The sequence below is a fragment of the Athene noctua genome, chromosome 1, assembly GCF_965140245.1.
Source record: "Athene noctua chromosome 1, bAthNoc1.hap1.1, whole genome shotgun sequence".
NCBI lineage: Eukaryota > Metazoa > Chordata > Aves > Strigiformes > Strigidae > Athene > Athene noctua.
The window spans coordinates 260707845-260721773 of record NC_134037.1 but is presented as its reverse complement, the minus strand read 5'-3'; the positions used below and the strand labels follow the sequence as shown (position 1 = coordinate 260721773).

General features: G+C 44.1%; 1 protein-coding gene across 14 annotated transcripts in view; it reads right to left on the bottom strand.

The window, feature by feature from the left end:
- The window catches only part of NARS2 (asparaginyl-tRNA synthetase 2, mitochondrial), a 53756-nt gene that overhangs the window by 20302 nt on the left and 19525 nt on the right, over positions 1-13929 (bottom strand). For 11 of the 14 annotated variants that reach the window (XM_074932711.1, XM_074932735.1, XM_074932690.1 and 8 more), the window contains one exon: positions 1249-1381. The exons of the other annotated variants lie outside the window; for them this stretch is intronic. In XM_074932711.1, the coding sequence (XP_074788812.1) occupies positions 1249-1381 (133 nt within the window). The remainder of the gene's footprint in view (positions 1-1248; positions 1382-13929) is intronic. 14 annotated transcript variants of the gene reach the window in all.

Genomic DNA, 13929 nt, shown 5'->3' with positions numbered 1-13929 from the left:
AACAACAAAAGCCAAGCCAAGGCGGGGGGAAGTTCCTCCTTTCCGTACAAGCAAGAGCCCTACATGTTCCAGAACAGTTCTAAAGTCTAATTCTCTGAATTGTCTGAACTGGTTGTCTATACTTCAAAAGCCAAGAAACTAGGGTTTTCAGTACAAGACTGCAGATACGTTCATGCTGTGTTCAAGGGCTCAAACACCACTTAAGAGAAGATCCTGCTTACTACACTAGATAAAAGCAGTGAAAATTTTTATCAGCTCCTGATTACCCAGAGAAACAGGGGGCTCAGGAAGTAAGATGTAAACATATACATATGCTGTGCTCTAAGAATACAAAAAGCTGTCCTGGAGAAAAGGAGAGAGAAATGAAAGAGTGGGATGAGGTTAAGGATGGAGCACAGAGATTCCCAATGGATCAGTCCCCTCAGCCTAGTGCCATCCAGACATCCAAGATGCAGAAGCAGCACACGCAAGAGAGAGTATGTCCGCTCTGCTGTTAGGATGTACTGACTCAGCAGACTGTATATGATCCAGGCTGAAGAAACCACCACCTGGATGTTATTTTATAAATCTGTAGCCAGTGCCTCAGGGCTTTTTCTTTTTAAGGCTATTTCTTCAATAGCTTTCCAAGGAGCTTATCTGATGTATGACAGCGTGTGGATGTTTACTCACAAGTCCTGCTGGGCATAAGCTGGCTTATGCTGAGACTAGTAAAATGCATAAGCATCCATCATGTGGTTAAACTGCAACCAAGAGGTCAATCCTGAAAAATAAAAAGCTAGCTGACTAAGGATTTCTTTCAGTCTTCTGCTAAAGCCACAGTGAATAGTGTATGCTATGAACTGTTGTTTCTACTTGATATTTCAGTGCAGGATTCGAGGAGCTCTTTACAGAGCACACCAAGGAACACACTGAATAAATACTGCTCACTCACTAGAGATGCTAAAGGTTTTGAAATGGGGAGTGCCACTTTCATTAGCACCAGTCAAGCACATTTACACATTTCCTGGCAATACAGCAACTGTGCAGCCTCCCATTCGGATGAGGGCTGTGTTTGCACTTCCCTTCCAATGCCCTCTGTGGCTTCACCTCTGCTGAGAAAACCCTGATCCTTGGGAAGTCCCTGTGCAACCTCTACCCGGCTCTCACAGGGCAAGAGGAACTGCAACCTCAGTTGAGGGCAGAGAGCACAGCTCAGGGAGGAGGAAGAAGCTCTGGCACCAGACCTGCGTAGACATTTGGAGTGCCCACCTGCATGATGTCTTGAAGGCTTTCAGTAAAGGACAGCTCAGCCTCCACCATGTAGAACTCCGCCAGGTGCCGGCGACTCTGCGAGTTTTCTGCTCGAAATGTTGGGCCGAAGGTGAACACATGGGTAAAAGCCCTGCAAGGTGACAAGGAACAAGCAGCTCAGGCCTGGCACACAGGTGAGTCTCAAAGTGCCCACTATTCTCCCAGGATCTAGAAGCACTTCATTTCATCTTTGACCAGTTTAACAGCGCTGCTGTTACATTCCTTCATCCAGGCCTGGAGGGAGGTTATTCACACTTCTCCATGACTCAGGGAGATTCCACAAACCCTATTCAGCTTTCACTCAACACCATTCATTCTCAAGACGCTTTTTGGAGCTGTGTGGGAATAAAAAGTGACATTCTGCAGAAACAGATCACTGGAGAAGCACCTGGACATCGCACCAGTCAGGCTTCCCTCGTCCACGTCCCTTCACGTTTGTTTGGCTGTAAGGTCTGACCTTTATGGGTGCTGTGACACCCCAGAGCTCAGCAGAGCAGAGAGGGTCCTGTTGCTAAAGTTGCCGGGCTGGTGTAAGCACCGAGAGGTGGCTGGTGAAGCCCGGCAGGATGGATGTACGGTGTACGGCTTGCAGTCCCCCTCTAGTGGCAAGACCAAAGTTTATTGCCGACAAATTTTTTTGTCTTCGACAAAGAACTGGGATCTTTCCACACAGTTAAAAATGGTTCAGCTAAAAGGGATCCCTACTGCAGAGAACACATCTGGGATATCGTTTTATGCAACCAATACACTTCCTATTATGAAGCTATTCCTCCAGCAACCTCCTGGGGAGTCTATTTAAACACATCCTCTCTCGTTCTGCAGTCACGTCCTGCTGCTTACACAGGACACAAAAGCCTTCTTGATTCTCCACTTCCTTCACAAGAAACCTTCCTATCAAACAGCAACACACCTGTAAAGTTTTATTTTTACCGTGGGGAAGCTGCAGTCCAAGCAGTACTTTTTACACTGTGGGCTATGAGCACTTGGGCTCCTGGACATCCTCAAGCCAGTGAGAGCTTCCCGACCAGATGCCCTGACAGCTGTGTTTCCTCTAGTGCTGCATGGGAAGCAAACCATGATGGGGAGAGAGCGAGCTGCTTCAGAAAAAACATGGCCTGGGCAGCTGCTATCTTTGGTACATCTTTAACTTGGCATTATTTTTAGCTGTAGCCAGTGTGTAGGAGAGAAAGAACCTGATCAGTGGAAATTAAGCACAGTTTGACACTCATGCAGGGATGTGCGCTAATTGCTGCGGTTGGCATTTGACTTGCGTTTTGCTCAGCAAGCTTTCAACTTAAAAGAGGATGTTCGCTGAAGTTTCTGTACAGGCTAATTTTGTTAAACTGAAGTTTAAATAAACAACACTACAAAACCCAGCATTTTTCCTTTGCCCCTTATGGAGGCATCTGCACTGCAAATGAAGGAACACACACGTTCTGCTTTACTCATCTGTTCCCTCATGTCATATGATTGTTAAAGGTTACGATCCAAAGAAACAGCACTTTCTTTTTCCTTGAGTTTCTATTAGTAAACACCCAGAAGAACATTTCAGGTCAAGACCGAGTATGTAGCCTGCCTGTAGGTTTCTTTTCCCCACTGGCTCTGCTTTCCCTGCTCCAACAAACACACCTTCTGTCCCTACTTCACTCCCATACATTACCACAGCATCTATGATGCTAACCAGATTTTGCAGCAAACATCTTTCCTCAAGGATCATTTTCAGCATGCCTCTTTTCTCCCTGCTGCCTTTTTCCCTTGCTGCAATGTTACTATAAACTTCTGCCGTCACTTGATCATCCTTCTTCAAACTGCCCTTTGCTAAAATGTCTATAAAACCTCAGCAGTATTTAGATAAGTGATATACCACGACTATTACTCACTGCACAGGTCAGTACTATCTCATCAGTTCCTGTGCTCCCCCATCTGTAGCCATCTGTTGTCTTGGGTTATACAGAAATGCACGTTCTTTCTCATAAGGCCTTTTTGGTTTGTGTTTTGTTTTGTTTTTTTTCCACAGCACCTGGCACAACAAGGTCTTGGATCCAAAGCTTAAGAGCCTCAACTGCTATAGCAATACAAACAACAAATATAAAACAGTGAGTGACTCAGACAAAATTTTTCAATGTTTAAAGCACAACTGGTCAAAAACTTTTGCTTGCCAGGCCATGGACTTTGGCCTGCAATGAGAAACAGAAAACCCAGGTTCTTGTGCTACCTGTGCCCACGTTTCAGACTTTTGCTAAACTATTTCAATTTGGGGCTCTTCAGTTAAAGAATTTTCCCTAAACGAGTTTGGTCACAAGTTGAGATTGTGACTGGATCAGGACTGGACACAAGACAAAAATATTTTTAAAAGCTTGGAATTGCTGAAGTACCCACTCAGGTTTGCTCAGTTTGATGTGTGCGTCTCTAATTTCTTGCTGACATTAAGTCCTCAAAGTAGCATGATAACGCGTGATACCAGCTGGCTAGCAGGAGATCCTGTCCCACAGGGCAACACTCTGTCTTCAGTAAGAGCCACGTTCCTCAGCAGCTGTCCAGGCACAGGCACCAACACTTCAGTTACTGTGGGTAGCAGTGGCGGATGACAGTCTCCAGCAATGCAGGCTACTATGAGCACTTTGAACTGTATTTATTTCCTACTGAATAAGTGCGACAACTAGTTACTTATCTTCGAAGGGGCTTACTGGCTGCAAGACACCTAGAAATAAAAAAAACCCAACCAACCCACCCTTATTGCTCTGAGATGTTAATCATGGCTGAACACTTTACAGTCACAGATCAATTTTGTGCTGCCATCTCTGTGCCCAGGACAGAGCTTTTGGGGAGAAGTGCAGAACAACTCCCACGGGAACACATTTCAGTCTTTTCTCAGCTCTAGGCATCCTGCTGGGATGAATCTTACTTAACTTGTACACTGAGCACCATCTACATTTACAAAATGAACCACTAGCATTACAACTTCATGGACTATCCCGAGGTGCTCAACAGGAGGGTTTTGTGACAGCCTGTAGAGAACCTAACATCCCTGGTGTAGGGCTGAATTTGCCTGCCTGCCTCTTGGAAGAAGTAAAAAAAAACAACCCTAAAACCTAAACCCACATCTGCAGGGAGGGGAGGAATCATTCATTTCCCAGGCTAACTGTAAAGGGAAAGGATAGATACAAATAACTGTGAGAACTTCACCACAATCCTGGGACCCTGGCAAAGGGAAACTCGCCAGATGTCATGCTGGCAAAGCGATCAAAGGAGCACAGTAAATGCAAGTCATCTGGCAGTGGCAATGCAGCACTGACCAGAGGCCTGGACTTAACAGAGAAACACAGCTAAAAATACATATAGTCACTGTTGTCAACTCCAAGCGTGAACAATTATTATCCAGACATTCACATACTGTTTACTGTGCTCTGCCATTAAAGACATTAAACAAATGCACACTACACAAATCCGACCTTTACTTGTACTTCATCTGCTATTAAAAAACATACGTGTGATTTAGTACACTGCTGTATCACACTGAGCATATATAAACATATTAGAAAAGAGGGATGGGAGCTGACTCCGCTCTGATTTCATGGTACCAAAGGCAAAACTGGTCATTTTGTTCTGTGTGCATTCAGCACCTAGCACAATAGAGCCTCAGTCCAGGGCTGTGACTCCTATGCTCTACAATGCAAATAATCAATCATTTAACATTCCCAGACCTCTGCAAGACTTCCAGCATTTAAAAATAACTTGAAAATCCTGGCTACGTGACCAAAAGTGCCTAGGTCACTTGGGGTTGTGGGCACTCAAGGGTCTTTCAAAAAAAATCAGTAGCGCTAATTCCTCATCTCCAACAAAAGCACACACAAAGGAGATAAAAAAAAAAAAAACAAACAACAAACCCAATAATCTGTCGAGCCCCTTTCCTTAGCCATTACAGGCAGAGCAGTAATGTCTGTAACGCTGTCCTTGTACGTGCTACCAAAGAACACAAGAGAGGCTTTGAAACAAGTCCCTTTACAGTCAGCTTCACCCAGATCAGAGCTCTGGACAGCAAGCCCAAGTGCATTTGTGCAGTTCACAGGCACTGCTGGGGTCGACACCAGAAGGCACAGAGCTGCTTAATTAATTGCTCCCTTTCTGGGACTGTATTTCGCTCTGCCCAGTTCTCTGGGAAAATCCGAGAGCTTAATGTAGAGGCCAAGAAAACACCCAGAGCACTCCCCCTGACACACTGAAACGCTGCAAAAGCCAGGACCCTATCCTGCAACACGCTGAGCTTGCTTGTCCCAGCCCAGAGAAGGGCTTAGCCACCTTCTAGGTCCAGGCTCACAAGAGTCCCTTTGGATGCAGACAGCAGAGCTTGGATGTGTTGCTGGAGCACAGCCATCCTCCACACGGGCCATCGCTTGGTGGAGGCTCATTCCTGCACAGGTCGCATTTGTGATCTCCACCCTATTAACATCCAGGAAGGGAGAAACTTTCGACTTTTCACCCTTATTTTACATGCTACTAAAATCCTCTTCAAAAGCAGCTACCTCTCCTCCTTTGAGAGCTTTATGCCACACAGAACGAAAGCTCATTTCATTTGAACTCGACAATTCATTACTGAGGCAGTGATAGAAACCAATAGAGAAGTATAAAGTATCTGTGCCCAAGGCTGCTTAAAATCATCCTTTTAATTGAACTCACACAATGTTTGTAGGCCTGAGCATCTCTGCTTTACTGTCGATTTTTACACTGCAATCCAAATAAAGTTAATTGTGCTGACAGTTCCCAAGCCAGGAATGGATTATGCTCCTTTTCTGAGCCAGGACTCCAATGCTGCTACGGGGGTAATAAAGACTTATTTGTGCTGTCGAACCAAGGGCCTATAACTCTGAGCAAGGCTATAAATCAAGAAGATGCAATCCCTCCACAGTCAGCTTACAGCCTATGCCAAGGTCACACCACACAGTAGTGACACAGCTGGAGGCAGAAGCTGGTTGTTGTGACTCAGGGCTAAGCACTAAACCACACCAGTACACACAGCTATTCATTGTACAGTGCTCTTGTTCCCACCCCAAAATATTACACACAAACACACACACACACAGTGACTACTCGGACAAGGTCAGCAGTAAAGAGTAAGCTGAAAGGTGATTTGTACCAAATCTTACCCTTGGGCATGTTAAATGAACACAGCATGTGACCCTTCAACACAGTATGTTCCCCGGCACCATCATCCACCAGCCACCCCTAAAATCCAGATTGCAAGAAAAATCTTCTAACTCAAGGACAAAACAACATGTGATGTCAGCAGAGGAAGAAAGGAGAGCAAGGTGACCATAAAGCCCAGGAGCTTAGCTTTGTCAGCCACACTGTCCTTTCCCTTAGGAAGGGAAGTAATTAATAAAGCAAGCCCTCTGATTTAATTCTACTCTGTTCTGGCATGACCATATTCATTTTGAGCATGGAGAACCTGTCTGCTCCCTCAAAACAAGCAGATGACTTTGCTCAGCTGCCAGGAGGCACCAGCTAGCTGCAGTGCTTGACCCAAGCACAACTGGGATTGTTCAGGTGTGCTGAAATTTGTACACTGGAAGATGTTCCGGCCCAGAGCAAGAAACCACATGCACGCAGACACCCATTCAAGCATACTGATCCAGTGCCTCCAGGGTCTAGTTTCTGGAGGAGCTGGAAACCCTGGGCTCCTTGTGATGCTAGTGAGATACAGGTGTCCAGGAGTCTGGAGAAGAGGGAGAATATTTTACATCCTTGAGCTGGGTAGACTGTGTTAAAATAAAACCTCAGAGTTGGATAGAGAGAAATGGTTGGGTTTTAACCTTAAAATAATGCTCTCATTACTATTGTTTGGTGGTTTGGATTTTGCACAATGAAAATGCACATTTCTGCTGAAAAGGGGGAATGGGTAGGGCTGAATTTTACCCAGAAAAAAAGCAGAAAAAGGAGTTTTAAAAGATTCTTCCTAGAAAAAGCCACTTCTGTCCGCCCTCTAAGGAAGCGCAGCCGAGAAAAGCTGCATCTTGACAAGGGCTTGTATAGCAGTGCATGAGGCTTAAGCCTGGGCAGCAAAACTGGTGTGCTGAGTGCTAAGGTTTCAATTCATGCTGCAACGAGATGGGACTGTACTTCCTTTTGTAAGCAGCCAAAAATAAATACATAAATTAACAACAACAAAAAAAAGCTGTCTAAGTTCCCAGACAGCGACTGGGAAGTGCCAAACTTCCCCCCCCAGCCAGTCATACTGAAGCAGCACAGCATTTTCCCTCGCTGAAATGGGCAGAGTCCCACTGTGCCCACAAAGTCACGTGCACCGCAGCTGGCACCCTCCTGCCACGCTCCAGGAGCAGCTCTCCCCCTGCCACGTCCTCTGCTCTGGTTTCAGTGGCAAGAAGAGAAGATGATGGGACAAGGATCCCCCCCAGGTCTTGCTGGGATCAACCTCAGCTTGAAAATGATCCAGGCACACTTGAGTAATTAACAACGACGTGACTCATATACCCTAATTATTTGGCAAAGCACCCTGCATTTTGTTTATTAAACTTCACAGCACACCTAGACGCTGTATTGTTAGTTTACAGATGGCAGGAGAATAGGGGAAAATCGAGACAAAGGAAACAAGAGTTACTCAGAGCCATACAATGTCTCCTGCTCCAGGCTCAAAGATCTCATCAGCCTGAGTCCTCCACCCTTTTATGTGACACTGCTGTATTTTATTCTCAGTGGAGTCTTGTTTTGTCCTAGTTTTGATATTATTACTTCTAATTAAAGTCAATAAAACGACCGATTAGCAATGATAACTCAAGCTGGGCTGATGAAAGCCACGAGAGTAGTTAAGCATTTATTCAAATAACCATTTCCCATGCCCTCGCAAACATAGATCTTCTACAAATGAGTGATATAAAACGTTTTAAAGATTTAAATAAAACAAGGAGCAAAGATGTTTTGAAAAACTTAAATCATTCCAGTGACTCCTACTCTAAGCCACAAAAATACATTACCAACATGGGGGGGTGGGAAGCAATTGGGTTAAGTCGTTTTCCTTTCGGAGTGGAACACACACATGTTCTCCAGAAACTGCATTATAATAGCCATGAAGAGGATTTTTTTTTTTTTATTATTTTTTTAAGATGGACACTGGTTCCATGAACCCTGCAAATACGAATCTCAGCAAGAAACTGCATCGGTGGGTGCATCACTGCAGGAAGAGAGTCATGGTTCAAGTCATATTTCAAAGTTTGGGTGTAGCTATTTAAAATCTCCAAGACCCCAAATTCTACAGTAACCAAACAAAGTAAATAACTGTACTAAAATAAATACTATAAGCTATATTGAATGGAACATGTTCCAGCTAACTATGATGTGTATCTATATCCATATTCTACTTCAGTGCAATGACAGCAAACCCTTGGAGAAATTCAGGGCACACACACTATTGGATTTGTGCACCTATTTTATGGAAAGTTGTGGGAGCAAATTAGGGATGAAGCTGCCTGCCTTAATATCTCATATTGGAGCCAATTCTTGGGGCACAGAGGCTCCCTGAGAAGCAGGAACTGCAGCCTGAGCACAAGGCACTTTCATGCTCTTGTAAGCTATCAAGTTTGCCACAGCATTGTAAGCCACTGATGGTCAGCTGAGCTGCAGGAACAGACCATCCATGGGCTTCTTGCTTGCCTCAGTCATAAAATAAAACAGGTTTGCAGAAGCCACCATGAATGTGGCTACTATGGCACTGGGGACATGAGAGCAGAGGGTTCTAACAGCCCTACTGTAACTCACAAAGCCACAGTTTCTTAACCCCTTGCAGCTCTCATGGCTTTGTCTGGGCACACGTGTGAAGCTGAGCTGCAGGGCCCTACACAAACCTGGACGCTGAGGTCGTCTGACACTGAGCCCACGGCACCTACAACTGCTTTGAATTGGGATGACAAGACGTTCAGAGATCAAAAAGGGACTGTGCACTGGATTCAAGAGAGAAACATAATGGTTTATCTTAGCTTACTTGTAAAAGGAGGACCAAGAAATTCACCTGATGACACATTTCACCAGATGAGCGTAAAACCTGTTTTCTGTTGCTACCTGCACTTGATAAAATAAAGAGCGTGTAGTCCAAGATGCTGCTTGGATGGATGGATCCCAGAGACGTGGCTGAATTGTAGTTGCTCTCAGCAGACTCGCCATGCTTCTTACAAGAGAATTACCTGCTTCCCCTCACAAAAAAGTGGAGAGGGAGAAAGGACCAACAGCGCATCCATGCAGATTGTAAAGCTCCCACCACCCAAGCGACCCCGGGTTCACTGCTGTACCTACAAAGTTCATGCAATTGGCCTCCCAGTAATACACAGTCATTAACAATCCCTGCAGCAGTCATGAACCAGACTGAAGCATGTGGTAATTGATTAAAACCAGACATGTCACAGTTGCTTTTTATAGCTCCAATTAAGTGTCAGCCTAATTAATGGAAGTTAGTGCGCTAATTATAAGAGTCTGCGTTGTGAGTCAGACTCAAACAAAACGTTGTGTAAGAAATGTCAGAGATTTTTTTTTTTCAGGCATCCAAGATAAATAATTACACTTATTTTTGTTACTTCTTAGCAACAGGATTGTTATACAACTGGACATCATTCCTGCAGCTGCATTCAAAAGTATTTAAAAATTGTACAGCAAATATTTGCTTGAAGACAATGCAGTCTGTTTCATCATTAAGCAAGTTATTTTGGAATCAAATTTTAAGGCTGCATTTGCCAGACTGTTGAAAATGAAGCCTCTTTTATGGGAGGCAGACTCAAACACTTCTCTCTTCAGCTCCGCAGTGCTTTCTTGAACACCAACCCCAAATGACAGCTATCTCTCTCCATCTCTTCCATGCTTGGAAAAGCAGTGAAGTACCAGCACTTGAAAAGTGAAATCAGTATGATCTCAGTATCATCTGAAACCAACAGGAAACCCACTGCATTCAGCTCTCTACAAACTCAGGCAGACACAGCTAAAATCATGTGGATGTCTGAGATTTTTTTAGAGTCTCTCTGCAACAAGAAAAACCAGTTGCAGGACTGCAGAGAATATCTGGACTAGACAGAACAGCAGCAAAATCCAGGATGGTTTAGAAATCAAGGGGATGTGTTTGAGGAGAGGGGAGAGGGATTAATTATGTTTCAACTAAACTGATTTTGATAGGTAGACATTAACAGGCAGATGTCAGTATGAAAGGCTGAGATTTTTAATTAGGAAGAAAAACACAAGTCCTGGGAAGAGATGTTGAACTGAAAGTGAACTAGAGAGATAATTCTCTGCGACGGTCTTGTGGACAAGATTGGTAGAAACGACAATGAGAATGAAGCCATGAACAAACTTAGGATGACAGGATAATTCAGGCTGGAAGGGACCTCAGTAGGTCGCTGGTCCAGTCTTCACTCAAAGTAGGGTCAGCGAGAAGGCCAGACCAGGCTGCTCAAGGCTTTATCTAGCTGGGTCTCAAAAACCATGAAGAGTGAGTTTCCCTCAGCAATCTTTTCCAATGCTTGACTGATCTCTTAATGATTTTATCCACTCAGAACTTCTCTTGTTTCAACTTATCCAAGTTGTCTCTTGTCCTCCTGTTGCTCACCACTGCAAAGAGTGGGTTTGTCTTCTGGATAACCTCGTTGCAAGTCCTAGAGGTTGCTATGAGGTTGCCCCTGATCCTTTTACTCATTTGCAAGGAACTTCAAGAGAATGTGAGATGAATGAGAGGAGAAACCTACTGAAAACCTGGTAAGTGAAAAGAAACAGAGCTAGAGAGAGCAAGGAACGAGGTGATACCTTATTCTGTGATCTGGGGAGGGGATAGCCCCCAGAGCTTTTAGGAAGAGGAGTTTTAGCCAAGCTCATAATGCGAAAGGCAGAACAAACAGTGCCTGGGATGAAACGTGGCACAAGGAAAATCAATGCAAAACAATGATGGAAACTACTAGAAAGAGGGGCTGAAAGGAGAGGAGCAGGTGGAACTTGTGGGAAGTGCAGATGGGTGAGAAGAGGAAAAAAAAAAAAAAAGAGTAAATACAGCCAGTGAGTTATACTTCTTGGCTGTCTCCAGTATGCCTCTGAATCATCTTCAGCTGTCACAGACCCTCCGGCCTAGTTCAGGTCCCCAAAGGGACCTTTATCCTCACTGGAGGATCATGGGGCAAGGAAATACCACAAGGACTTCACAGCAAACCAATGACCTTTAAAACCAGTTATCAGGACACACACAGTCCTACAAATTTCTACCACATACATTGGTTACTGACTCATCCGAGATGGAGAAGACTAAAGGGGAGAGCTGTATTACTGAATAAAGACTTTTCTGGAGACCTTGAAGAGCCTATAGATTTACAGCAGCTGACAATGATTCAGACACCCTGAGCAGTCAACCTAAATGCTGTCACTGCAAAGATGAAGCACAATGAAATGAAAAGTTGTGCCAACTAGGCCGTCCATGTCATGTTGAGAGACAAGATGAACTTCTCCGCCCTTGCCTTCAATAACAAGCATACACAGCACAGCAGACAATCAATAAATACAGGAACATGTCTCTCCCCACTTTTCCTCAAAGAAAGATTTAAAAACCTCACAAATTATAAATGGCTCACTACTCTCTCTTATTATTGGGAATAGCACCAAGCAGCTGTGCCATAAAATGAAGCCCTGAGCCCTGGACAACACTCAGACATGCGTACTCAGATGATACCCTCTGGGCTGCAGAGGAACTCTCAGCAAGGATGGCAGAAGACTTAGTTCCAGACGCATCTGGTAAGTCTTTCCCATACCTCCCCTGCCCAGATTTTTCCAACCACAGTTTGGAGGTTGCTCATGAGCTCTGTACAGCTAAAAGCTATCTCCAAACAGACGTGACTGCCTAGCTGACTCTGTCCCCTACTACATAATCCCCATGGACAAATTCCTCCCTCATACCTATCCTGCTCCACTCCTGGTTTCTAATGGACTCTGCAGGATCTGTCTCTGCATTCCCACAGCAAGTCACAACAGGATATGGGCCTGCATGGGGACGGGTCACCCAAGCGTTCCTACCTTTGTCTCCTCCCACAGATTCTCAGGGACCAGTTGTTCCTGAAAGCAGTAAGTCAATATTTTATTTAAGCTAAAGGGAATTTTTGAAGAATACTTCCTTTTCTGGGCATGAAAAATTTAGTCTGGCTAAAACAAAGGCTAAATTTCACAGGATTAAATCCACACCACATAAATCTTTACTGTTTTGGCTGCTCTGTTTATTGGGAAGATCAGAATATTTCCATTTTGGGGGAAAAAGGACTCCCACTTTTTACAACTCTGAAAACATCATCACAACACATTCATTTGCCAAGCAGCCCTGGTTACGCAAAGATCATGTAGTAGTCCCATTCACAGAGTAAGACTCAACTTGATAACCACAGATATAACCTTCACAGCATCTAGAGGGTTAATACTGTGATGCATCACTATGGTGCTTCTGCATCTAGAAGAGCTTGATCTATTTTTGAAGACTGAAGGGATTCAACACCACTTGAGCTGTAGGCCTCAAAAACTCGCTGTACTTCAATAAAAGGAGCAGGTTCACTGAACAGCCATGCCCCATTATGAATAAACACAGCTTATCTAAATTTAGATGGCACTAGATCCATTTAAAATGACTGTAAGAACAACACGCTACTGTAAAATAGGAACATGGAGCTGTAATGTGCTGCACACTGAAGAGCATTGATTTTTTTACCCATCCTCAGAGAGCAAGGTGCACTTGAGTGATATCAATGGAAAAAATGTTTAGCAGACAGGTCTTGCATCTGCCCACTTTAGCTTTCTGCTCCATCCCAGAGCAGGCTGTGTACTATTTAAAGAGAACAGACTGATGGAAGAGAGTGAGATTGTTTTCAAGTTAATCATTACAACCCATACTTTTTCTTCAGACTTATCTGATTCGTGGAATTACGTCTTTCGATAAAGGTCACTACGCATGACAGTCAATTAAGTCTAACACGTCCTAATGCATGTCATCTCATCTTATTTCAGGGACGCAAAAAATCCACCACCCCTACAGTTAAACAGACCTCTTCCTCATTAAATTTCCCCAGCTAATGTCCAAGATGACGCATCAGCCTTTGGCTGCCAAGTGACCTGTGCTTCAGTCACAGCATCCAGGGCACCACATGAGAAACATCCTGTCCATCGAGAACCCTTAGCTTGAGTACTGCAGTACACCACCACCGTCTAGGTGTGTGAGCAGAGGCTGTCTCAGAGAGAACAAGCCAGGCAGAAAACAGCTTTCTGAAGAAAGTTATACCTTTATTATTTATACACAAGACTTGCCCTTTGAATATTTTCACTGCAGCTATTTAACAGCAGTCCATTAAATTGTGCAACAGCAATTAAATAAAAAACATTGGCTCTCAAGATTGGATATGAGGCATGGACAGCAAATGCTAAGACTATTAGAAATACTCAGAACCTCCACATGAAAAGGCAGATCTTCCAAGTTTACATTTTCTAAAGCTAGGACTTTATCTCTCTCATCTTCAGGAGATTTCCACTGGACAGTAACTAATCACTTTAAAAGCGATTTTAAAGTCACTACAAGCGCATGACAAATCCCCTTGGCAAGCAGCAAACAACTGCAGTGCTACCTGCCTGAGA